The sequence below is a fragment of the Mchenga conophoros genome, linkage group LG2 (assembly GCF_057382185.1).
Source record: "Mchenga conophoros isolate Kocher_MC1m ecotype Shallow Benthic linkage group LG2, M_conophoros_male_GT1.1, whole genome shotgun sequence".
Lineage (NCBI taxonomy): Eukaryota > Metazoa > Chordata > Actinopteri > Cichliformes > Cichlidae > Mchenga > Mchenga conophoros.
In genome coordinates, this window is record NC_140527.1 from 33981510 (window position 1) to 34008527 (window position 27018).

The 27018-nt window shown below is 39.8% G+C and overlaps 2 protein-coding genes across 10 annotated transcripts in view; one reads left to right on the forward strand and one right to left on the reverse strand.

Moving 5' to 3' along the window:
* LOC146582419 (zinc finger protein ubi-d4-like) lies at positions 1-9891 on the reverse strand. 3 transcript variants are annotated; one of them, XM_085296740.1, is made up of 11 exons: positions 9788-9891; positions 8097-8257; positions 7679-7786; positions 7337-7527; positions 7137-7229; positions 6237-6321; positions 5616-5750; positions 4840-4971; positions 4499-4611; positions 1745-1826; positions 1-1571 (listed from the first exon to the last, which is right to left on the reverse strand). In XM_085296740.1, the coding sequence occupies exons 1-11, from the start codon at positions 9817-9819 to the stop codon at positions 1486-1488; spliced, it is 1218 nt and encodes a 405-aa protein (XP_085152866.1). In that variant the 5' UTR covers positions 9820-9891; the 3' UTR covers positions 1-1485. The 3 variants fall into 3 exon arrangements, with proteins under 3 accessions (XP_085152866.1, XP_085152857.1, XP_085152876.1); XM_085296731.1 differs by having other exon boundaries at positions 7337-7530; XM_085296750.1 differs by lacking the exon at positions 5616-5750 and having other exon boundaries at positions 7337-7530.
* Positions 9877-27018, forward strand: part of LOC146582420 (high-affinity choline transporter 1-like) — a 27410-nt gene continuing 10268 nt past the window's right edge. For 2 of the 7 annotated variants that reach the window (XM_085296665.1, XM_085296718.1), the window contains exons 1-3: positions 9877-9966; positions 25358-25501; positions 26214-26244. The gene's annotated coding sequence lies outside the window, so the exon portion shown is untranslated. The other 5 variants (XM_085296699.1, XM_085296680.1, XM_085296673.1 and 2 more) reach the window with 5 other exon arrangements.

Below are 27018 nucleotides of genomic sequence, written 5' to 3' on the forward strand. Positions count from 1 at the left end.
TTATTAAAGGTGATATTTTTCATTCAGGCTAAATTGGCTTCAATACCAAAGAAATGTAAAAATAAAAATAGTACAACAAAGTACATCATTATACAAATACTCATAATGGAGGTTTGACATATCAGAATAATCAAATAAATCCAAACATGTCACAGTCATAAAAAAAATAGAAAAAGGCAAATACAGTACAGAGAATGCATTAGGAGCTAGATATTGAAGTGTTTGCTATGCTGTAGAGTTTACAAAATTCTACTAGAAAACTCCCAATACCAATGGAATATCAGATAATACAAAATGAAAAAATAAAATAAAATACAAACAATACAATGTCAACAACAACAAAAAAAATAAAGAGTGTGACATGAGAGTGTGTGTGCGTTCATACGGGTGCAATTTGCATGCAAATCTGCCTCAGTGTGACAAATGATGAAAGCAGCTACAGTTTGTGAATGAGTGTGTGCCACTGAATCAACAGAAATGGAGTGTGAAAGGATGATGTCACTGCTAGATGAAGTTTACAAAGCAAGCAAAATAACAGCTGTGAGAACAGGATGCTACTTTATCCTAATTAGTTTCATGTTTCTGACGTCCCGGCAAAATCAGGTTTTCTGTCTGATGGAGAAAGATGAAAAAAAAAGGGGAAAAAGGGCTTTTGTTTGATGAGCTCAGCCTACAGCATATGGTCTTTATGTAGTGTTTGGTTGAAGTAATGGAGTGGAGGTGAAAGGTAGCAAATACAAAAACTTTTGTGCAGACTCAAATGAGCGAGTGATGAGCTGCTGTCGTGTGATGGCGGACCTTGGCACTGACCGGGTCCCTCTCTGGAAACTTCCTCAAAGGATAAATACTCCGATGGATCAGACAAAAGCACACATGCCACTACAAAAGCCAACTAGTAACCAGAACAATAACAATAATGATAATAATAACAATAAGAAGAAGAAGAACAAGAAGAATACTCAACCGTTTACTGTATGTTGTGACATTTTCCTTTTGCTCCTTTCGGGGAATAAAAACTGATCATTCAGCAGAAGAAGAACTGTGGTGGGTCGACACTGCACACTGTGTCTTTGAGTGTGAGGGGTGCAGGTTGTTAGCTGTGGTGCTAATCCGTTTTCTCCTAGGAGCTCCCATGGAGACAGCAGCTACTATGGTTACTGTATGCGCTGTGTCTCTGGTATCTGGTGTGTAACAGTCCAGGAGAAAGTGTGTGTCCATGCTGTTTGACGGCAGCCCTCGGGGACTCTGCAGGCAGGTTGGTAGTGACGGTTTGATCCCCGTGGTTGCTGATCTGAGGTCTGTTTTGGCTCTGTTCCCCCCTCCCCCTTTGGCCGCTGAAGATATGAAAGACTTCTAAAGCTGATCTGCAATCCGGCTCAGCTACATCAGGACCGAGCCTCGAGCTCCGGACTGAGAGGAGGTCTGACGTTTCAATTCGGGGTGGGATCCTGGTGCCTGAAGGGGGTGGAGTCCACCACTGTGTTGTCACTCAGGGGCGGAGCTCTGGTTTTGCTGGTATATGGAGGCTTTGTCCTTCAGCAGAGCCAGGCACAGGTGGCAGCTCCAGCTCCCTGGAAAACAGAAGCAAAGTGAGACAAGGCTCGAAGTGATGGAATCTCGGAGTAACTTGGCAGATACCAGAAGGCCACTAGCTGTTGTATTAGTCACATTTTTACAGCTCTCTCAGTTGTATCTAACAACTTCCTCTGAGTTTGCTACCCTCTGCTGTAAAGTGTCTGCTTACCCTCTGGTGGTTCAGTCATGGGTGGAGTTAGACAGTACATGTGGTAGCCTCGATCACAGTCATCACAGAACAGCAGCTGGTCCTACAAATACACAAAATTTCAATTTACTGATGAAATGCTCACCGCTCACGCTTTTCACTCCCCTAACCCTCGGCATTTAATAATTAGTTATTATTATTCATCTCTGGCTCTTCCACCGTGTGTCTTTTATCCCATGTTCCTCCCCTCACACCCAAATAGGCGATGGCTGCCCCTTCTGAGCCTGGTTCCGCAGGAGATTTCTTTCTATTAACCCTTTACAGCCGATCGGAGCGGGCACGCTCTGTTTTGCGTAACTATTTTTAAATCCCGGTAGCTCTGCAACCACTTAATCTAGCACAATAATTTTTTTTGCATATGAAACTGGAGGAGTTGTACTTACATCTTATGCCATCAGCTTGTCCTAGGTCACAGTTTCCTTCCACATATAGCTTTGCAAAAACTGCATAAAAATCACTTGCAGCAACAAAAACATGATATTCCAGAAACACGCTTCGCCGATCCATCAGCTGTTTGTAACACTTCCTACGTCCATCAGCGCGAACTATCACATGACCGCATGACCTGCCCGAAACCGGAAGTGACGTCATTTTGCGGAAATGTAGTTTTTTACGATCGGGCCCTTATGAGCTTGTGTTTTACTTGTTATGTGTTTTAAAAAGTTATGTTTGAGTTTATGACTTTCTGTGTCGTTTCTGGGATGCTTAGGACTCATATTGCACTGCTGGAAATAGTTTATTTTGATGCATATGCTGTTATTTTGCAAATTTGCACTATAATATTTATTTTCGTTTTTCCTGCAGTATATAAAAATTGGTGTATTTCAAAAATAAAACTATGAAGACACTCAAAATAAATTTCCTGTGGTGGGAAACTAGTTTGTGTAACTTTTTTGTATTTACAGTTTTGAGGGATAAGCCTCTTAAATTTCTCTAACTAGAAATATATGTTAAAAAAACAAAAACGATTTTCAATTTTTTTGTAGTTTATTGCACTTTTTTGCAATTTATGTAATTACTATGCACCTAATGCAGACATATTATTAAAGTTTGGGCTATAATGGTTGTATTGATGTATAGCAACTTGAAATGCTCCCAAAAATGGCTCCACAGCATGTAAAAATATAATATAAGCTCTGGCGAACTTGGTTCTATGGTAGGTCTTAAAGGGTTAAAAGGAAGTTTCTCCTACCTACTATCACCAAAGTGCTTGCTCATAGGGGGCTGTCTGATTGTTGGGGTATTTCCTATAGTACTGATGGTCTTTACCTTACATTGTAAGGAAGAGACACTGTATGAAAACTGAATTGAAGTAAGGAGGAGCAAAAGGACAGTTACTCTCAGAAACAGTCTCAATTTCTGTTTGTCAAAATAAGCTAAAAATTAATTAATTAATTAATTAATTAACAGACTTAAAAAATACTGGTGACCACCAGTGCTACCACTCAGAGGGTTAGGGTACCCCTTCCTAGTAGATAAACCTATGGTATCAATTTTAAAATCCTGCATTACATTGTTCTTGCTTTCACATTAACAAGATTTTCAGGAAACTTGACCTCACCAGGATTTCAACTGATCCGAGATTTTTAATAGCCAGCCCTAAGGTATCAGTTCGAAGCTCGTACATCACCTTGTTGAGTTATCGCATTCACAAGAAGAATATCCGATATCATTTTTATATGATTTTCTCTTTAATTGAACTATGAAATTCCCCACTCGTAGGACTAATAAAGGTATCTTATCTTATCCAATTTTTTAAAATCTGATATCCAAAGATACTGTTTATTTGGCCCAGTATGTTATGCTGGTGTCAAGACAGCAGTTCATCAATAAAGAAAATAAAGTTAATCACACCTACATGAGCCACTATAACAACTAATATGCCTTTGTTGTCCCTCTCAAACTCATTAAACACACTAAAAACAGAGTCGGGGGGACTGCAAGTCAACAAGCTGAAACTGAGAAGTGATGTTGCACTGTGTCTGTCCCACAGCTGTGACGCACAGAGTGGATGTTTGCTCATTAAAACAAAACGATTTTTAAAAATAGAAAGTTTAAGTCAAATAATATACCTTTACAATTTTCTACCATATTCTTAGTAAATCTTGCAGTGCATAGTAAATAAATATCTTTTTACAAATCTGGTAAAAGCAGCCAAAAAGGCAGTCAAGAGATGCTGGCTCCTTCCCGTGCCTCCCACTATATCAGAGTAGAAAGACATTGTGAATGAGATTTATGTAATGGAAGCTATTATGTTTTCAATAAGTCTTAAAAAAAAAAAAAAAAAAAAAAAAAAGAGCATTTTTGTCAAATTATGGAGCAAGTGGGTCAGTTTTATTAAGCCTCTGCACCCAGACTTTGTTGAAATTTCTCCTGTTTAGAAACTTAGAGTGCCTGTGAGTGCCTTATCCCCCTTTAAACCCTGTGACGGATGTTTTTCCTTTGCTCCCCACTTGTTCTTTGTTCTCAAAACGTAAAAAGATAAAAGTGGTTTATATTTGGACATCCTGTTATTGACACACTATGTTGTACTCCACTTCTTGAAAATAAAGAATTTCAAAAAAAATAGACAGTCTTATGTGGATATGGTCAAAAAGAGAAGAAAGGGGTCACAGGCAGTTTTTTTAAACTTGTAACCAGTACAGATTAAGGTTTTGGGGAACATTAAAAAAAATAAAATAAAATAAATAAAAAAAAATTTTTTAAAAAGCTCACATCATTCTCGGAGGTGCCACAAACATTGCAGCATTTGCACTCGATGCACTGCCAGCGATAGGTCTTCACCGCAGCCATCATCACTGGTGTGAACTGCAGGCACGTTGGGTGGCCTACGCAAAGGAGACAAAAAACCCCAAAAACACACACATAAAACAGGTGAACAACAATGAAAACTGTGAGGAAGTAGTGTGGAAAGACCTGCAGGCATCATGATACAGAACATTTTAAGGTTTAAATGGTTGTCTCAAGAAAGACCAATTACACCAAACAGCAGATAAATATCTGCTTTTAACTATATGTGTGATAACCAAGCCTAAAGGGACACAATGCGTTCATACCTGAGCGACCGCAGTCTGAACAGGATACCAACTCTTCTGATTGGCCGGTCTTCTGGTTTAGGGTGGAATCTCCCAGACAGAAGTCACAGTAATCGTTGGGCAGTGCCAGCCCATTGGGACCCTTCTTAGTAGCTGTGCAGGAAATAAGTGAAGAAACTATAAGAATCTGAACGTATGAAGGAAAGAGAACACTGCGCTCTTCTCCCAGGTAAGCAGATCAGCATATACAGCTTAAAAATGAAAGTTCCACATTTTCCAAGTACAAACCTGTTTGTAGCAGGCCTTCCAAAAATAACATTCATAATGATGATGCATTGAATTATGATTGAAACTTAAGTATGAGTGACAACTCACAAAACGCACTTCTTTTTATGTATATGATAACACGATTTCGCGTGCACAAAGGAATTTTTTTTTTTTTTTTTAAAAGCAAGACCATGGATATGTTTGGGGGTTTAAAAACAGCAGACAAAGGAAAAAATAAATATGGATGATATGCTTTTAAAAAAAAAAAAAAAAAGGGGGGGGGGGGGGGGGGGGGGGGAAGAGCCAAAAGTCCCAACTGTGCAAGCATGTTTCAATCAGGAATGCCTCCAAATTTGGGATCTGAAATAATGAAAATCAAAAAATGAAAAGAGCAAGAAAAATTTAAAAAAAAAAGAATGAGAGAGAGACTTCCCTTGAACAAACACACACATGCTACACAGCATGCAACCAAACCTCCCTCCCCTCTTTCTCTCCATCTCTCTCTCTCTCAGCACTAGAGAGTGACTCACTCTTCTGCTCCTCAGGCTGGCGAGGAGTGGGTGGTGCCTCGATCTCCTCGCGGTCCTCGCCCTCCTCCTCTGCCAGGTGAGAGTGTGTATAGTGGTAGCTCAGGCCAGGACGGTTCTTGTAGCGCTTCCCACAAACTGACACACACACACACGTTCATACAAAAGTGTTATAGTTGTGGCAGCGAATTTTAACTACCGTCCAAAAAGGCCCAAGTTGGAAACAAGGTGGGCGTGCACCTTTCACCACCTCAAAACCAAGTAAAAACATTAAAAAAAACTAACTTAATTTCATATGATTAATTGTTGACGGACACGCTAGTAGCAGACTCATACAGCGAAGGAGAGCATTTGCACAGTGAGCTGGGGCCAACAGGAAGTTACAGAGCACACGAAGCAGTATCTCAGGGATAAGAGAGAGAAAAGAAAAAAAAGACAACGCATCCAGGCGAGCAACTTTTTCAACTTCTGCGTCGTCAAACTTTAGTTCCAGGTGGGATCTTTCAGATGACTCCATGCATGGCACAAGGCTCATCTTTGTCTTTTAAGAGGGGAAAAGCAAAAGCCTCTCTTGCTGACATGCATGGCGCACACAAACACGTTACACAGAAAGCTAATACTCACTGTCGCAGGCGTAAGGTTTATCCCTTTCCTCCAGCGCTGCAGCTGCGGCCTCCGTTTTCTTCTTGCCATTCTTGTCACTGCGGCCCTGAACAACAAATTGCACAGTTGAGACCAACAAACAGACCAACTTAAACAACACAACTTACTTTGCATACATCACCTTTAACGGTTTTGAAAAACAATGAGAAGTAAGTGCATTTCTGACAATTGGTACAGATCAAAATGTTTTGGGAAATGAAAATGAATTGAACATTTTGTGAAATTGGTTCACTGGAGAAATCAAAATTACAAAAATAAACTCTGACACAGGAGAACCAGCTGAACAAGAAAAGCCCCTTTCAGATAAATATGCCTTTCGATAAGAGTGTCAGCTTCATGTATCAAAAGCACAATGGCCAACCGTATCTGTGTCTGAATGACAGAACAGTGTCAGTCAATCAGACTAAAGAAGCCAGTGATGTTTCATATTGTATCTCTGAAGAGATCAAACAATATCCATGGAAAAGAAGTGCGTTTAAGAAAAACGTTAGATTGAGAACTATAAGCATTGCAACTTAAGTAGTAACTGTAAGCACTGTTGTTGTAAGTTGTTTTAATTCAGTTATCTATCAACTATCACTGTTTTAATTATGTAAGACAAATGATGAGCTGATTAATCAAATTAACTGTATTATTAAAAATGACAACATTGAAAACACATTACGCTGACTGCAAATAAGACAAAGGATGACTTGAATTATCAGCAGCTCATCTGGTCACGTTTTTCTTTTTGTTATTGTAAAGATTTCTTTATTTCCTGTCAGAAAGATGTAACATCAAATGTCGGCCAAGTTAATATTTTAAACATATCAGTTTAGACTCACAGTTGGCAATCCATCAGTGAAGAAGCAGAACACTAACCTTGGACTTGCTCTTCCCTCGCCTCTTGGGGGTCTCATCCTCAAAGTCTTCGTCATCCAGATCATCCAGGTAGTCATCATGGTCCAGCACTCTCTACCATAAAAATAACAGTCTAATTGCTTCTGCTTGTTAAAAAAAAAAAAATCATTTGTGCCATTTTTGACAAAAAGCATCAGCATCGAGTCAGCTTTGGGTCTGACCTTACGGATGCGCCCAGAGGATGTGGTGGTCGTTGATGTCACAGGAGGCTCCACGGTAGCCGGATCATCCTCAGGGCCTCGAACATCTGCCACACCGCTCCTCCTGTCAAGGGGCTCTCCTTTCAGCAGGGCCTCCAAACTGCTGCCATCCACTGCTCCCAAGGCATCGCGCTTCAGACCCAGCTCCAAGTCTGCTACACAAACAAAGCAGAACAAAAATGCATACAACCACTACAAGTGTAACAGATAAACCAGTGTATAGAAGAAAGAAAAAAAAAAGAAAATAATTAAACTTATGGAATGTTTATTTAAATGGAAAAGTTGTTTAATCAGAGGTGGTACCTGGTTTGATTGGGGGAAAGGCCAGACGGGGATCCTCAGGGGGATGAGAACGCCGTTTCTTTCTCCAGCGACGGGCTGGGTAGGTGTAGAGCTGCCCTGGAGCTACGCCTGATGTGACAGAGAAACACCAAAAGCTGAAGTATATTTTAGTGAGATGACATGCTACACCCTGTATATCAGTTACAGAGATCATCTAAGGAGCTTGGAAAGAAAAGTGACTGGACTTCATCAACCTCTAATCCAAGAAGCTTCTTCAGTTCTTTGGTTCTTCAGAAGCTTCTCGGATAAGAGGTGAAATGTCTTCAAGAAACGTAAGGTCGTCCAGTCGCTTTGCTTTCCAAGCTCCTTGGATTACTATGACCTAGATGACTGAGAACCTACAAATACTTAAAGAAATCATCCAACACTACTTCGATACCTGCACTTCGGTGTCTCTTCTCCATCCAGATGTAACAGTTTGACTGGGCTACACCAGTCTGAGAGTCCAGGAAAGGCATAAGGATGCTGCGCTCGGCACACAGACGAGCATTATAATTATGACACTGCTCCATGGCATCTCTGTAATACTGCTCTCCAAGCCTGAAAAGTGGAAGTTGGACACTAACAGGTCAAATAACACAAATCAGAACAGACTATTAATAATCAACACTGAAGAGCTAAGTAAAAATGTATCAGCAGCACCAGCAGTCCTTAAAATGTCTATGTTTAACTGTCTCATTACATTTGTTGTCACAAATGCTTTCGTGGTTTCCCTCCTTGGCTTGCTTTATCCAGAGCTCAGAGCCAGGCACAAGCTAGCAGCCTCAGTATGAGCAAAAGATCAATGCAGTTATGTGAAAAATTATGCAAGCAAGTGAAAAAGATATAAGAGTTATCTGGTTACGTTATTAACATACTGCAAACAACACACAGCAGAGCATTTTATTTTCAGTAATTTAAGTGAGAGAAAATCCTCTAATTAACTTCAACCTGGGGGACATTTTCAAGTTTAATCATCTCTTTATTATGAAAATAATTTGCATTGAAAAAAGGTTCAGTTTGATTAATATATCCTGAGTTATAGTTCTTAGAAAAAAAAGGAAATGGTATTGGCAGGTCGCAGTTAAGGGAAAAATCAGCCAAGAAAATTGCAATCAGTGCTTCTCTAGTACTAAACCTTTTTTTCAGCTGCTATTTTTGTTACTTATCTGCCAAGCAAATTTTAGCTGGGTTTAACAGCATGACTATGCTCTGTAAAGAGTCGAGATAAAGTGAATTAAGACACATAAAAGCTTATTTTCACTTTAAAACAGTCTTTTTTGAATGACATGCAGCTGATACATGACTGTGCTATCACACAAACCGGCCTTGCTTGAGCTGCACAACAAAGGAGCTGTGAAATTACTGCAAACGGCACTACCGAACAACCTACTGCGACTTTGCTCGCATATTTCACCACAAACGTCTCTTCTACTGCTTTGCAATTACATCACAATTTAACTATTTTAACAGTAGTCAATGTCGATGTATCTAAAATGAATAATTAAGGGTTACTGCTCTCCTCATAAATCCACTATTAATTATGTTGAATCACAACAGTAAAACGATGATATTTTCTGTCTGGGGTCAATGTATTTAATTATTTACTTACGGGCGACACCAAACCAAGCCTAGTTTCATTTGAGCACTCAGCATTATCAGTAACGGTGGATGGTGTCAGAACAAAAGGTTGATTGTTAGCGACTCTCGTCACAACAAAGCGCCCGCCAACCTGACAGGTTAAAGGAAAATTAACCCTCTTTCATCTGCGTGCGACTGGCTACAAACAGTTTAAAGCTTTTACACGTAAAACCACTTTAAGTACAATTAAGACTTGCTGAATTAGGCTTAAACTGAGGCTGAAATGCAGCTCCATAGCAGGGTTGATTCCCTTATGTTTCCCCAAAGCTAACAAGCTAACAGTAGCACGGAGGATAACGTTATCCTCTTGGGACAATTATCGTATTCAATACTGAAGATGCGATGTGCAATTTTTCTGCGCCCTGCCTTTGAAACGATGAATAATTAACTAAAAAAGCGCCTCTGTGCGGCTGCTAGTTTAACTCTCACAATAAATAAAGGTAAACTTACACTTTAACAACACTGTCGACGGCCGCCGCCATATTTGCTTATTGCGGTTGTGTGATGTGCCACTGCGCCTGCGCACAGATTCTGGAAACCGTTATTGCCTCCACCTGGTGAAAAACACGAAATGCGCATTTTACAACAAACTTCTCCGCACTTCGGTTCCGCTACACAACCATATTCGGGTAAGAGGAGTCATTTGTACTTAAGGTGACTTATAGACGAAAGAATATGAAACATGAGCAAAAATCTGATGCATAAAATACTAATAAGTTTAGAAAATGTGCCATGTGTTGAAATTGTGTGTCTAGGGTTGCCAACTCCCTGAAAAATAAATAAGGGACACCTCGTGGCCAGGGCCGGGCGGCCCAGTTGTCTTCACCCTTCCCAGTGTGGTGAATTTTCTAGCTCTTTTTTTGTGTGTGAAATTATTTTTTTAACCATTTGACTTGAATTTGATTTAAGTAGATGTGTATTCTTTGTGATATGAACACATGTGAAACAAATGATCATTTAGCCATTTATTTTTTAGCTCAAAATGACAACATTAACACAATAAAACAGGTCTCCTTCTTAAACAGAAGCCTGTCATGCTTAACTTTTGAGAATATAAGTAAATCTTTCTTTAAAAGAACTCTGTCCTGCTTAACTTAAAATAATAGAAAACAATAGAAAGAAAAACATTCTTGTAACAGTGCACATTTAGTGCATTTAGTACAATTGGCTTAATGCTAATCAGCTGCTCCTGTTTGTAAACCCGCTTGTTCCCATGATTACGCATCTTAACTCATCATCATTATTAGTGTGAATGCTTGAAAAGCATTCACAGTATTGTTCTTCTAATCTTTATTCTATTTTATTCTGTATTCCGTACGTTTTTTGTACTCCTACTCCTTCAAAACCGTTCAACTTAGAAAAACCATTCAAACACCATTAGATTCCTCTTCTTTTGGACATGACTGCTTCTATTTTTCTCATTTTTAACATTTATATTTTTAATTTTATTCAACTTTATTCAACAAAAATTTCCCAAAATTTCCCATGTATTTCAATGGGGAGACCCTTCAAATTCTCATTCAACTTATTCATTTTTAAACTCTTACTACTTCCACATACATTGACATAGAGCCACCATTCAAACTTTAAAACGAAGACAAGACATTCAACTATTCAACTTGTATTTATCTTTTCAATATCTATTATACTTTTTCTTCAGTTCCAGTTTAAGTTTCATGATGTTTTTTCACCCGTTTCAAAATTTATAATGGGTGTGTATGGGACGGAATGTTGGGGCTAGAGTGAGGCAGCTCAACTGCTAGAGTGAGAGGAGCAAAAAAATTCATCTTAAAATCTTTTTTAAAACTGCTGCTGTGTCCGCAGCGTTTGCTCTACAGGTATGATTTTACCCTCAAAACGTAGCCATGGCTGTCCTCTTTCATCCAATGTGTTTACTATTGTACTAGGTGTTATGGTTCTTTCATAAATGTCACCAATGCACAGCCTCCTCCCTCCAACTCTTCCATAGACTGTAATGTTAAAATGGCTCAGAAGGTTCGTTTGAAAATCAGAAGAGCATGGTGTCTTTCCACTGTCACCACGTCCATATAATAAGCTCCACAGGCATGAAAACTGAGAATTAGGTAGACTAGACATTGCTGTCGCTCACGGTGAAAGAATTTTGTCAATACGACTTTTACTTTTCATTTGGGAGCGATTTGTTTCGGCCTGACTTTCCTGTTCATTTTAAGCAGCAAAAGTGAGGCGCATGTCTGTGTACGTGTGTATGGAGCCATTGGGTGCGGTCACTATAGCAACCAGGCTCACACCTGCCTGCTTAACGAGCTCTGCCTGCCACTGTACCAAGATTCATCTTAAGCACTTCTCTTTCAACTGCTGCTGTGTCCACAGTGTTACAGCCATCATTTTACCCTCAAATTGTCGCCATTATTGTTCTCTTTCCAACACCGTATCTTTCAAAGCTCAGGCATTTAAACTTTTTAAACTGTGTGGATCAAAGTGGAGGGATCACATTTGAGTCATTCAGTGATTCAAAGAATATGACCTTTTAATATTCATTCAGATGTTTTCTGACTCTAAATGTTCTTTTCTCATTTCTTAGGGTTTTCTAATTTACATTTAAAACATTTTCAGTTTTTTCCCAACTCCTTCTTCTGTGTAACCTTCAGCTTTTAGCAGTTCAGCACTTTTGTTTTCAGGTTAAATTCGGGTTTTTTTTTTAATCTCATTCAAAATTTTTAACTTAAATTCAGTAATTATTTCATTTCAATGCATACATTCAGATTCAAGCATTCACACTGCAGTTTCTTCAGAAAATGCACTTTCTAGTTCATCTATGTATTACTTTTATGTATTAGTCATCAATTTGTTGTAATCATCTATCCTTACAGTTGTTTATTACACAAAATAAGTTATATTATCACACTTCTGGCCACATAGCGCTGATATTCACTGCACATGCCCATATTAACTTTTTCCAGCCAGGTGTTTTCCTTTTCCCATTTTTCCCTTTCTCTGAACAAACATTGCTGCTCTAACGCTGGGCTCACACTGTGCGGTTTTAGGCCCATTTTGAGCCGATTTTTGAGTGATCGGACCGATTTTGGCCTTCATCGTGCGTCGTGTAGTATACGTGGGGTAACGAGAAGTGATTAACACCTCACGACCAGCTCCCGATCATCAATCGCTCGTGAGGGTGTCACCACAGCCGCTCACACTGCTCGCGCGCAAACACGTAAACGTTGGTGTAAAAGACGGAGCAGCACGGCTGTGCAGCGTGTGATCTGGACACAAGCAATGGAGGCACACAACCGTGAAAATAGTTGGATTTACATTGCTGCTCAATCACAGCTGCCCGATCAATGTTTTTCATTAGCAATTTAGCAAAGTTGATGGTGGTGGTGTGTCTGTGTGAGTGAAAGACAGAGAGAGCGCGACAGATTGTCTGTTATAACCTTCATTTTATGGAGGCACAGTGTGAGCACTCAGGTCGCATCAGAGCATCGGGCCGTATAGTGTGAGACCCTGCATCGTGACCTACCAACTTCTAACCCCTGCGAGTCAATCGTGCAGTTTGAGCAGGAGCTGAATAACGTGACTGAAAAAATCGCACAGTGTTTGCCCAGCTTTAGGTGTACTGTCGTCCGAGACTTGCACCGCAGTGTCGGCGTTTGTTTCCCTGTTGGCCATGCTTCTTGTTGTGGTCATCTGTTGTCTTCCGGTATTTTCTCCGTAAGCGACCTTTCCTTGACCAATGAGATGAGCGGTAATCTGAATTGTCATACTCGTAAGTGTGCTGGCAGCTCATTGGTCACAAAGCAGGAGAGGGGCTGGGAATTATGTTTTCAAACAAAGCGTTAATTCCATTAAAAGTTATAGACTACTTTTGATTCTCACTGTATTACGGGACAAAGTGCGTCCCTTATTAGCTCAATACGGGACGTGTACTTTTGTTTCGAAATACGGGACGATTCCGTATTTTAAGGGACGGTTGGCAACCCTATGTGTGTCTCTCGACGTTTGTTTGGTTTGGGGGGGGGGGGGGGGGTTTGGTTTTAGTTTTGTTTTTTTACTACAACCAAAGTTCAAATTTGTCAATAGAACAAGCATTTATATTTACTGTGAGACAGGGTTGTCTACATCATTTATTTTCAAAAGCTTCTATGCCAAAGGGCAAGCCAACATAACAATGCACACCTGAGTTAATGTGTGCTCAAAATAACTCTTGCATCATAAAATCACTGGTCATTTTAATGGCATTTTTCGACATTTGTAGCATCTGATTATAGCCCGCCCCCTGCCCCCCTATATTTTTTTCTTTTTCTAAGAGAGTCCATGGACTGTTTGATAAGGCCCTAGACCGTTTGTTGCAACAAACGGTTGTGGAAAATTTAACAATAACCTGCAACACATCCAGCGAGCTTGATTTGAAGTGGGTTTAATAAACACATCGCAATGTGTAGAGAGCACCCCAGTGAAACACTAGGACCATCTCTGAATTGTGGCCACCGCCCTTACATCTTATATACAGGGACACAGACAAAGAACATTCCACAAACTCTTACACGTTGATAAGCAGAAGGAATCCCACTATCTGTTTAACGTCTCCCATTACAATGGCCTCACTGTGTTAACTGTTACGGATTCAAATATTGGGGATGGATACAAGAGGAAAAACCACAATAACAACACTGGTCCGGCTGGGTTGAGTCAAATGATTTTAATGATCACACGCGTGGGAGATGGACACCGTACCCAGACAGCATCAGATCTCAAAATGGTGGAGCATTGATCAAACTCTTATAGCCTCTAATGGCCCCCACCTTATCATAAAAGCCTAAATATTCACATGCTTTCTCTCACACAGCGCCTTAAGCTACAACCTTGGCTCCCTGTTTATCTGCTCCTGCTGAGATGGGGCAGAAAACTCCACTATGTTCTATTCTCTTCTAATCAGACAAATAAGGCGATGACTTTCTGCGAACAGTATTTCTTATAACTCAGCAGTATAATGCATCATAAAACAATATCATTCATTCACAATAAATCAGCAGTCTAATGTAATGCAAATCAGTTTAACAAATGCAATAGTTACCACCTTCTTCTAATTCAGGAGAATAATGCAAACTAAAACTACATAATAATTCACAAACTTTAATTAGGGGTCTAACATGGCATAAAATAATATTATAATCCCACACTCCCCCTGATGAGCTCTTTAGAATAAAGAGCTCACCTACACCCTGTAATCCAGTGTGGCCGGGTTCATTTCTTCTCACTCCTGAGGCCCTTTGTCCCCCTGTTGGGCGAACCATATGTAAGATGACCTCTGTGTTTGCGCAGTTCAGATGAAAGGAAAAACTATTATTACAACAATAGCAGGTACAGTTGACACTCCCCAGTCCTCCCACAGTATTATTTTGGTGCTACCTTATACCCTTCAGACGTACTCAGACTAGAACCTCTGTCCAAGGAGCTTTTAGCCTTTATTTTATTGCTGCAGCTACCAGTGCCTTCCAGTTGGGTGATCCTCTGCTCTGTCTAACCCTCAGGGGTTAGACAACCCTTCAGTCGTTGCACAGATCAGGGGATTATTCTGCCCCGATTTCAAACAACAATCTGTGTGTCCTCGGGTCCTCTGTGTCCTGTGTATCCCCCAGAAAAAGGAACAGGAACGTGTCCCCCTTTGCCCAAGAGCCTCTCGAACCTCGTTGGTCTGGTGTTCCTGGATTTCCGCCAACCCCTTCATGGTTATTGCTGTGTTTATGGGATCCATCCTTTTGAGGTGACTAATCGGAGCCCAAACGCCATGACACTTGGACCCAGTTGGTGTCTCGGCAGTCACCGTGTCTGTCTCTGCTGCGAAGGATCCCCGTATATCTGTGACCTCGTCTGGTGTCTGTTCCTTTCTCTGTAAGAGACAGAAAACCAAAACACCTCTCTTCCTAGCTCTAATAATCTAACGTTGTTATCTACTGACCTTCTAGTGATTCAGAATTGGTTTAAAATATTCAGAATGTCCCAGGGACTTATTCTAATCATATCCTATGTGTGTGTAAGCGTGTTTGCATTTAGCCCTCTGCACTCAAGGCATTTCCTACACTTTATCAGTCCGGACCATCACGCCGAACGAAGCTTATGACCTTCAAATGACCGAGTGCCAACTCATTATAAGCACATTTGCAAGGTGTGTCTGAAAATTATTAAAACCGCTAATTTTAACAAAAGACATCAAAAACAAATTAGCCATTTTTAATCCTAACATTTGCTCCCCAAAAATCATGTGTTTGCTTCCGCCTACTGTCCCACAGTTTCCTCTCCAGTGTGGTAGTCAGCTTCTCATGAACACAGGCATTTTATCTTCTAAACGCTATTCAGTTCATTTCAATAATTAATGCTTAAACATGGAAATAATGATTTATGCTTCTCACTGATTCTCTAAAAAAGTCCGGAAACCTTTTGGGACATTACTAGCCTATGTTTTACCATACCTAAGTTATTAAAAACACAAATGAAGTCATAAAAATGTTCATATAATCCTTGTTTGATGTTAAAACTCAACTTCCCCCCCCTTTTTTGACACATTCCCATGTGTCAAATCAACGGAGCTAGAAAATTAAAAGAAAAGGTTAGTGACCTCATATCTTAGAAAGTATGAGACCTTCTCCTATCCAGTGTCATTGCTCCAGTCCTGTCATCCTGTGCCAGGGAATGAAATCAATTTAATTGTCATGTTAGATCTGTTCAACTCCTGGCTCCGCCCAGAGCCTGCGTCCGCAGAATTGCCAAGAAACAAAACCTGTATTAATATGAACTTCACTTGAATATGAACTTGTTGACACAGCAAAGGAACATGCTCTCCTTCTCGAGGACAGGCACTGACTCCCACTTATCTCCTGGAGCCAACTGTCCCTTATGGAGACACAACATTGCAGCTACAAGGTTTTGCAGATTGTTAAGTTGATCTGTGTGTAATGCTCTGAATCAAGTATGAAATATTAAATGAATGTTGTTTAATCAACTGCCACTACTTAAAAGTTAGCAAAAGACATAACTGAATAAAAGATCACAAAGAATAGCATGATATCAGTGTTATGTAAGCGCGTGCGGCCTTCCATGCCCAAAGTCACTCCAGTCCATAGATCAGCCAAACATCGCGTTGACCGTAGCCTTTAACCCTTATTAACTTGAGCACAACTCTATAATGAGCAACAAACTGAAATATGTATAAAAATGATCATGGTTACACCTGCAATGAAAGATCATATGATTATCCAGACACCTGTAAATAGAAGATTAACCTGAGGTTATAACAATCACCGTAATACAAATGTTAATGTAATGTCAAAAGCTTCAATAAATGATCAATGCAATGCTTGTTATATGATTCTGATGTAACAATAATGCTGATGCTAAAATAACAGTAAAACACCCCCTTTTTATCCCGTTTATAAACTTGACACATAAACGTTTATCCATGCCTCTTTTACTTTTATTTCCCCCTGTTTTCCCCTCACTGACCATAGCAGGGGAATCTATGTTTTGATTCAGCCATGAATGCAGCTCACCTGATTCATCACTGAGCCCCACCGTCACTGGCGTCTGACAGGGTGGCGCTGCATATTCTTCCTTTAATGTCACTATTTTCAATCTGTTAATTAGAGTGCTTAAACATGAAGTAGACTACATCCACAACAAGTCAATACAGCTGTAAATGTGGCCAATTATCAATCTATTACCAATCAATAACAAAAAATAGCTTTTATTTTATGCATGCTTTTAGTCAACCACTCACCCAGAGGATCTCCAATCCCAGAAAATTCCTTCTCCTCATTTAATGAGTCTGTCCTCCTTCCATGCCCTGGTAACTGGTCCATCCAGAGCCATATCATCTCGAAATATACATACAACAAGCCAAACCACACGTTGGTCACACCAACCCTTTTCCGCCCTGAAGATGTCCAACATGGCGTCGGACATCTTAGTCTAGACTGTCAAAGGTGACTTTAACGCTGACTGTTCCGACAATCCATTTTATAACATTTCCTGGTCAGATTTGACAATCTCTGCACCAGGGTTTTAATAGTTTTGCAATTTTCATTAGTTTGTATTTTTATTCAGCTTCGACTTCAGATTTTCAATTTTATATCAGTTGTAATTAGTTTTTACCAATTGTTTGCTAGTTTAGTCTAGTTTTTATTTTCTGAAAATCCTTAGTTTCAGTTATAGTTTTAGTTGTTGACAAATTTAAGTTAACGGGTCCAACCGAAGAAAGTCCAACTTTTTTGTGATCAATTAACCAGTATCAGCCTCTAACTGTATCTGGCCTAATCCCTAAAGTCCCTAACTCAATTTAACAGTGTCCAAAAAAGCGCAGATACCGTTCCAAACGGTAAAGTGGTGCAACCACTAGTTATTCTGGAGTGCCCCAAGCTCCACAGTGACCAACTGACTATCCCTCAAAGAGGACAAGGCCTAGACGTCCCCGACCTTGGCAAGCGTTACCTCTGAGCACTGCGCTTCTTAGCAGCCTCTAACTGCCGTCCTATAATAATTTATAACACTTTGAAACAGCAGTCAACTCCTCGAAACAAGAGTATGACTGAGGCAGGTGCAACTTAGTGTTCAATGGAGCCTCTAACTCACAAAATGACCAATTCCCTACCAAACTACTTGAGCCTCTAACTGCATTAAACACTTAGCAGCCTCTAACTGCATTAAACTCATGAGATTTTTTCATCAAAATCAAAACAGGCCTTCTCCAGTAACTTCAGTGAGTAGACTTTAATTTAATCATGTCCAATTTGGCACACTTTGGAAATAGATTCAACAGGTAGTGCCTTACCTTTGTATAACCCGGCTTATGCCCACTCACGTCAGACCACTGGCTCGTGCCTGTCCGTTCGACAACCTCGGACCGTCCAAACCTCCAACTTCCACCCCAATACCACAGGACGTGCCCCCAAACTGTTACGGATTCAAATATTGGGGATGGATACAAGAGGAAAAACCACAATAACAACACTGGTCCGGCCGGGTTGAGTCAAACGATGATTTTAATGATCACACGCGTGGGAGATGGACACCGTACGCAGACAGCATCAGATCTCAAAATGGTGGAGCATTGATCAAACTCTTATAGCCTCTAGTGGCCCCCACCTTATCATAAAAGCCTAAACATTCACATGCTTTCTCTCACACAGCGCCTAAGCTACGACCTTGGCTCCCTGTTTATCTGCTCCTGCTGAGATGGGGCAGAAAACTCCAGTATGTTCTATTCTCTTCTAATCAGACAAATAAGGCGATGACTTTCTGCGAACAGTATTTCTTATAACTCAGCAGTATAATGCATCATAAAACAATATCATTCATTCACAATAAATCAGCAATCTAATGTAATGCAAATCAGTTTAACAAATGCAATAGTTACCACCTTCTTCTAATTCAGGAGAATAATGCAAACTAAAACTACATAATAATTCACAAACTTTAATTAGGGGTCTAACATGGCATAAAATAATATTATAATTCCACATAATGTTCCACATGCATGTAAACTAGTGACAGGAGTGCTCTTACTATAGTAAAGTGAGAAAGTGATATTACTATAACTAATGTGATATGATTAAATATGTGATTAATAGATGAGAAAAGAAATCTGCCACCACATTCCACCCTTTGTGATACCACAATTAAGAATTAAAAATAATTAAGTATCGCATAAAAACACATGGAAATTTCTTTTTTGTACATCAACACCATTGTGTACTCAAAGAATTCACAATGTGCATCTTCCCTATAGTCAGAAGGAAACAACAAATTCACATTTTATGGTCATCTTCTCTCCATCTAAGTCTCCACCCTTTGTTCGAAGGATGGAAGTTATATCATAAAAGAAAACACAATATGAGATGATATTGATCATCATTATCTGCAAAGAAAACTTCAACCTTAGTTACATCAAGCTGCTCTCTCATAAAAACCCATTGTTAAGATAAGGAAGTTTTTCAGTGTGTGATATATCTTCCCACTTTATAATTAAATCTCCCAATTTATTAACTGTTTCTGTAAAAGACCCTCATCCCCCATGTTATTAGGGATTGAGGCACACATGCCTCGCCAAACATCACACACAATCCTTTGTGCCATTTGCTTTGCCCTGTCCAGATGTTTGCCATCAAGGACAGTGAATATGTCTGAATCTGTAGGTACCACAAACATATACTAACACTGATGTTAGTGCTTCTCGAGTTTTAAAGTAAAACCCAAAAGTAGCCATGAATTTCCACACAGCCAACATATATCAAACACTTCTGAGCTACATTTTACAACAGAATTATAGCTCTTTCCTCTCTGTCTATGCAGTGTACTGTACTCTTTACTATTGTAGAGCCATCAGCCCGTTTAAAAGGTGTAAACCTTCTCAAGGGCATTTACAATTATCTTTACTGTTCCTACACCAGTGATTGGGGAAACCAAAACAACCACATTTAACTCTCTAAACCTCCTCGTTTAGGTGCTTCCAGCATGTTTGAGGTCTATCAAAATCCCTCAATGAAATGTGATGAACCAAAAATCCTATCTTTATGGTGTCAAATGTGTCAAAATTGAGTACACATGTCAAAAGAACTCACAACTGTTGTTACTATGTTTACTCAGACAATGAGGGCCTAATGAACTTACGCATCAGGAACTGACATGTGTTGCGAAATCAGTTTCACCCCGGTTCGTTTTATTCCTCGAAACTTCCAGAGACGGCACCGGAACTCAGTAGTTATTTCACAAAACCTTTATTCATCTTCATTTAAGCATGCACTTCTAGAAGGGAAGACGAGGCCGATGTCCCTCTGCAAAATCTTCACCCCTTTGTTAGTTACAGCCAGCTTTATAGAGGCGACCCTATCATAAAACCCCCATGGTGTGCTCCAAACTCTGTCTGTGTGTATGCACGAGCACATGAGTGCCTGTGTGTGCGCGTACCCGTATGCCTATGTGAGCGCACGTGAGTGAATGTATGTGCGTACCTGTATGTATGTGTGAGTGCACGTGAGTGACTGTGGGTGCGTAACAGTTAAAGCACTGTGGGTGTGTGTCTCTATGTACGTGACTCCCTGCCGGTCATAAAAGTCCATCTCCCTTCCAGACCACAGTTATCCAGTTACAAATGTTGAGACCCCCACCCAGGTATCCTCTGGGGAATTTCCACTCAGCATTAACTCCTCTTTGTCTTACTTTCACAGTTCAACTGGGGGAGGGTCTCCTAAAATCTACTCCTAAGTTCATGACACAGTCAGGCCTTTATTTATATCCAGGGCAGTGTCACTGTCTCACAATTCTATATCCTATCTAACACATTCCTAAACTCTAAAATAAGCTAAACATTCCTACACATGCTAGATAATCAATCTACCTACCCTACAAAATGCGCACAAGTTGCTGTAAAACTTGCATGCTATAACTACTCCAATCACTTTTACTCATGCTCAGAACTCTAACAGAGTTTGTGATGTTCGGAGAGTCATGTAAATGCATGTCATTTATAAAATGATTATTAACGTCACACCAACGACCACCTTAACTTAAAAACACACTAAGCTTTCCAGGGAAACTGATTGGCTGTTTAAGCAGGTGTTATCTGCATTCATTTGCTGATCCCTCTTAGGTGCCACAGAGTCTCACTCTTCAGTCGCTGAGTTGGAGCTTGGCACTCCCTTGTTGGAGGAGGGCGCTCTTTTCACCCCTCACCCTCTCGTTCCAACGCAGCTTTATGGTTATTGCTGTGGTTCTGGAATCTTCTCATGATGACTAGTAGGGCCCCAAACCGCACGACCTTTGACCTCAACCACTGCCTGGGCTGTCAGCTCTGCTATGAATGGTCCCTGCTTCTTGCTGGGTCTCTGAAGACTTCTGATCAGCACCCAGTCTCAGTCAGGAGATTCCACCCTTGGGATGATTTCTTCCAGCAATACTCTGGCTGCTGCACCTGTATCTCTTTACTAGGAGGAAAAACTTCTAACCATTTGGAAAACATGTCAACCATCATCAAACCACATTTTTCTTTCAGTTCAGTGAAGTTTACTTATAGATCATCAAAGCCTTATCTGAACATGGACTTAACCCCCCTGTAGAGGTTTAATACCTGTACATGAACTGTTAATCCCACAAATCACAGTAAAAAGCCATGGACAACATCAGGGCTTCTCCTCCGGAGTAATTTCACTTCAGCCCTGTAACCCTGTGTTAAAGAATAAAATCAGCATTAATGTCATCTTCCTGGAGCCTGCATCCACACCACAGTTACCTAGAAACCAAAATCGGTGAGTAAATACAAACTTCACACTTACAAACAACTGTAGGGTCATAAGAGTAATAAGGCATCCAACACCACTTACAAAAGTGCGCCATATGCAGTTTATTTCCCCCAAATCATTAAAACACTACTGTTACCATAATTTGCCCAAATCATGGATCATCCCATGTGTTTAATTAAAACTACTGTAACCAGTAACTTTTCTTAAGTAATGTCACTCACTTGTTTTCACACTTTGAGCTCAACACCTTAAAATGAATAAAGATATGATAATGAGCCCCACACTAAGATGTTCTGTAATCACTACACAACCTGCTTCATTTCACTCATGTCTGCCTGTGTGATGCCAGAACCCTTAGAGAGGAAAAAAAAAAAAAACCATTAGCCAGTGGTGTGTCCTCGCAGGTCGGGCCTGGATCAACAGATTCCAGAGGTGTTGCTGTAAATCATGTGGTCAACCTTCCTAGTCTGTGAAAGGAGTGATACTGATTTTAACACAGTATGTGTTTCACATTGAATACACATTTTCCCCCTGTAACATTTAACATTTGATTGATTGATAATACTTTATTTATCCCGAGGGAAATTGGGTTAAGGCTGCCAGCCGTGCCAGCGCCATCTTACCCTTCCAACCATACATACATTACACAAAACATCACATGGGGAAGACAGGTCAGAGAGGTATAACAATGGAAAATGCACCACATGAGGAAAGATAAGGAGAAAAAAATAACTCTCGTGTGTGTGTGTGTGTGTGTTTAATGGCTGTGTGTGCAGTGGAGCTGCAGATTCAGTAGAGCATGTCCTTAAACTTGCCTTTCCTTCACATTTCTCTGTTTATGTGTGACATATTTAATATCATTTTCATCACTACTTATTAACACTTTCCCTCTCTTATTCTTCTATCCACATTTTAACACATCTCTTTCCATCACTCTTGGTTATATACACACACACACTTCTCTTTACTGCATTCCTCAGTTTCTACACACTTTATACTGCATGTATTCTTTCCCATATTTCTGAAAGAGAAAAGAAAATCATGCAACCAAAACCTGGATTTGATCCTGCACTTACCACTGCAACAAGAATACCCACTTGAATACCCAAACTGAGTTTCTAGGAACCTGCACCCAATAATTGCAGCTGTAAGGAAGCGAGGATTTCCCCGTCGGTCCGATAGAAAAAGTCCTCCCAAATCAAAACAGCTCACCGTTGCAGATCCTTTGCAGTGCCTCTCTTGGTTCTTTTAAAAATTCCTGCATGTGTGATTCGGTGAAGCATACCCCCCGGTTCTCCCTTTTTGAAAACAACGGTCGGACTGAGGCAATTTTACCTCAGGATGGCCAGTCACCGCGTGCCCGTGATTCAGCAAAACTCACCGGAGGAATCCTGCCCGACAACGCCAAATTGTTGTGGAAAATTGAACAATAACCTCCAACACACCCAGCGAGCTTGATTTGAAGTGGGTTTGATAAACACATTGCAATGTGGAGAGAGCATCCCAGTGAAACACTAGGACCATCTCTGAATTGTGGCCACCGTCCTTACATCTTATATACAGAGACGCAGACAAAGAACATTCCACAAACTCACACGTTGGCCCCTCTCACGGGGGAGCTATACCTTCTCCCTCAGAGAGAATTATGACCTTGTTTTCTGCTTGGCCGTCACCTAAGGATTTACATCCCTGATACGCAGAAGGAGTCCCACTATCTGTTTAATGTCTCCCATTACAATGGCCTCACTGTGTTAACGTTCCACATGCATGTAAACTAGTGACAGGAGTGCTCTTACTATAGTAAAGTGATATTACTATAACTAATGTGATATGATTAAATATGTGATTAATAGATGAGAAAATAAATCTGCCACCACACGGTCTAGGTGCATCTGGTTCAGATATAGCGCTTTCTCAATGAAAGAAGCCAAGTTTTTTCAAAGGTTATTAGGTGTGCCAATGGCAGTTTAGGGTCTAACCAGTTTTATTTGGTCTGAGGTCTGTTTACACCCTGAGTAAGGCTCAAGTTGTCTTCCTGAAAGCGCTGTAACTGAGTTCAAGGATGCAATTCCACGGTTATCTCCTTCGATGTCATGTGCCAGCACAATGCAGAGCACTGTTTACGAACCTGGATACAGTGGCTCCCCTGAAAAAAGCCTGAAATCTTTGCTTGACTCCCTGGTATAACTGTACCTGGCAAACCTGCGCCTTAAAGCAGATAAAACGTAAGCTTGAGAGGAAATGGCATCTCATTAAGTTAGAGCTTCATTTAGCTTGGAAAAAGAGTTTGCTGCCCTTGCAAAAAGTCCTGGTTGAAGAAAACAAGAACAACCCCAGGTTTCTTTTCAGTACTTTATCCAGGCTGACAAAGAGTCAGAGCTCTGTTGAGCCAAAAATTAATTAAACGTTAGCTTGCTCAGTGCAATGTTCAATACTGTTGATCACAACATTTTATAACAGATTATAGCATGCTGTAAGAATAGTAAAATAAATGTACTGTGCTGCAGTGGGTTGAATCATATTTATCTATTAGACTCTAATTTGTTCATGTAAATGGAGAGTGGAATCTTGGAGTCATTTTTTTGACCAGGGTATCTCCTTTATTTTGTATAATTTAAAAAATGTGTTTAATTATTTCTAAAATTAGAAACATCCTGTCTCAAAACTAGTTAATGAATTTATTCCTTCTAGGCTGGACTACTGTAATTCATTAGTATGTGAAATTAAAATATTTTATCACAGTAATGCTGACTTAAAAAAAAAAAAATAGTGACGGTTTATTTCAGCATGTTGGCATCACAAGTGAATAATCTGATAACAAAAATATCATTACAGCCAAATCAACATACCCAGTGTACTTTACCACTCAGGCTTTGAGCCATCAGGCAAGTTTTTATGTTGAACCCTGCCCAATAAATGCCCCTGACATAGACTTAACTCCAACTCTGACCCTCAAACTGGCTTTTGAAAGAGTATAAAATATTAGGGTCAGCTAAAAAGTTGTAAGTTTGGAAGATTTATTGTACATCATGGGTCTAAATAAATTCTGACACCAAATATGCTGACAAGAGAACTTTTTGTTTATGTGTATTTTATCTTTAGTTTATAGTGCCAGTTGACGTCAGTCACACATGTAGCCTAGACAAGCAGTTCGTGAAAAAGCGGGAACAAGGTCATAACTGTTCTTATTTCAAAACAATATTTTTACATATTTATAATATTTATACATAAACATTAAGTGAATAGGGAGTCTGTAATCTGTAGATATAACAAGGGTTACCGTGTCCACAAACGGGTTATCATAGATACAGTATGTAAAGTAATCATATTTATACTCTTATTAAATAGACTTCTTCACTGATGAATTAAAAATTCTGAGCGAATTACATGATTTTGAAATCATGTGACATTCTGAAGAATGAGTGCTGCTCTTTTATGTTTTTTGCTAAAGCACAGGATTTTGATTGCACTGTAACAATGTCTATATTTTAGATTGCATCGCAACTTTTGCAGAAGTCAAGACTCTAAATACTCCTTCAGCCACAAATCCATTAGCTAAAAGTTGAAATTCAGTAAAACCTTTATCTGTCTCATTTATTAAATCTAATTATTTCCTCTATTCCTAAACAGGCACTTTTTTCTGCCTGGAAATGATCGTAAATTGCTGGTTCCTTTGAGGTCTGTGAGGAATGAGAAAACCTGTCCAGCCGTAGATTTTTTTTTTTTTTTTGTGTCTTATCTACAATAGGCTCAGCCCCCTGTGCCACAAGAAGGCTTAGACTGGTTATGAGACAAACCGAAAACAAAACAGTCAGGCAGAGACAATAGGAACGCAGTCCTGGAAAGGATTCAGAAAGGTACCAGAATACCCACACTGCCACCAGCTAAGCAGGTAATTAGTGTTTGACTTTGATTTTCATTGCTTAAACCTATCACAGTTAGCAAAAGCTTCTGTCTATATTTGCTGCAGCTGTTGACTGTAAATCAACTAAGCTGGTCTGATAAAGCAAGCGTGTGTTTTAGTTTGGCACTTACTGGTGACTAAGATTTAAAACAAAGTAAAAGTGTAGAAGTTTACAAATAATTGTCACTGTATCACTTTTTAATCTACACAGAAAGGTCACTCAGATCAGGTTTTACTGCTGCATTATCACATCTATATTATGCCAAAATGCCTTTATATGGATTTTATAAAATTATTTTTAATAGCTTTCATGACAGTTTGTAACAAGTTTTTGTAACAAGGTGAAGGTAATGCTTTACATGTTTACTGTTCCCAGTGCTTTTCCTTGAACGCAATGTTGGAGAATAATTAGATATATCCTTATGAAATAACTACTTCCCACCTAACCAGTACTCTAGATCAGTTAGGTGTTTTTCAGTTGCCAAGGCTTTTTGTAAATTATGCGGTGTTCACTCTGTTTTCTTTTTGTTTGCCTCTATGATGGTGTGATAAAGAGAGGGAAATCAAACAGGCAGACTTTACACTGTTAAAACTTCCTCTGAAATAAAACAAGATTTTAGAGCTGTGAACTTTGTTCAAAGATGTACCTCTTAATGACTCCTTTTATTAATAAATGCAAATTGTGTTATTTTTGTTCTAGCTGTTACTGTGAGCAGGCTCTAATGTGATAGGTGAGTGAATCTTTTAAGGTTAACAGAGTTGAAAGAAAAAATGCACCCAAATTGCTACAGGCAGGCTATGGCTAATGTGGGCAAGGCAAGGCAAGGCAAGTTTATTTGTATAGCACAATTCAACAACAAGGTGATTCAAAGTGCTTTACAGAGACATTAGAAACAAGAACAAATAAAAAGCATGATTTAAAATTGATTAAAACAAGCAAACAAACAAACAAACAACAGTATATAAAATCAAAACAGATAAAATCAGAACAGTAGATAAAATCAGTAGTTAAATGTAAGTTTTGAAATTTAAGCTAAAAGTGTGGATTTGGTGTTTTATTCAAATGCAGCTGAGAACAGGTGAGTCTTCAACCTGGATTTAAATAAACTGAGTGTTTCAGCTGATCTGAGGCTTTCTGGGAGTTTGTTCCAGATATAAGGAGCATAAAAGCTGAATGCAGCTTCTCCGTGTCTGGTTCTGACTCTGGGAACTGATAAAAGACCGGATCCAGATGACCTGAGGGATCTGGATGGTTCATACTGGGTCAGGAGGTCATTGATGTATTTTGGTCCTAAACCATTCAGAGCTTTATAGGCCAGCATCAGAACTTTAAAGTCTATCCTCTGACGGACAGGCAGCCAGTGTAAGGACCTCAGAGCTGGACTGATGTGGTCCACTTTTTTGGTCTTAGTGAGGACTCGAGCAGCAGAGTTCTGAATGAGCTGTAGTTGTCTGACTGATTTTTTTTAGGTAGACCTGTAAAGATGCTGTTACAGTAATCAAGC

Bases quoted from the DNA above. Each gene is read 5' to 3' on its own strand.
- LOC146582419 (XM_085296731.1), bottom strand. From the start codon at position 9,819: ATGGCGGCGGCCGTCGACAGTGTTGTTAAAGT. The intron at 7,531-7,678 runs GTACCACCTCTG...TTGTTTGTGTAG, and splicing joins CTTTCCCCCAATCAAACCAG to CAGACTTGGAGCTGGGTCTG. The intron at 6,322-7,136 runs GTTAGTGTTCTG...TTTGTTGTTCAG, and splicing joins GAGGGAAGAGCAAGTCCAAG to GGCCGCAGTGACAAGAATGG.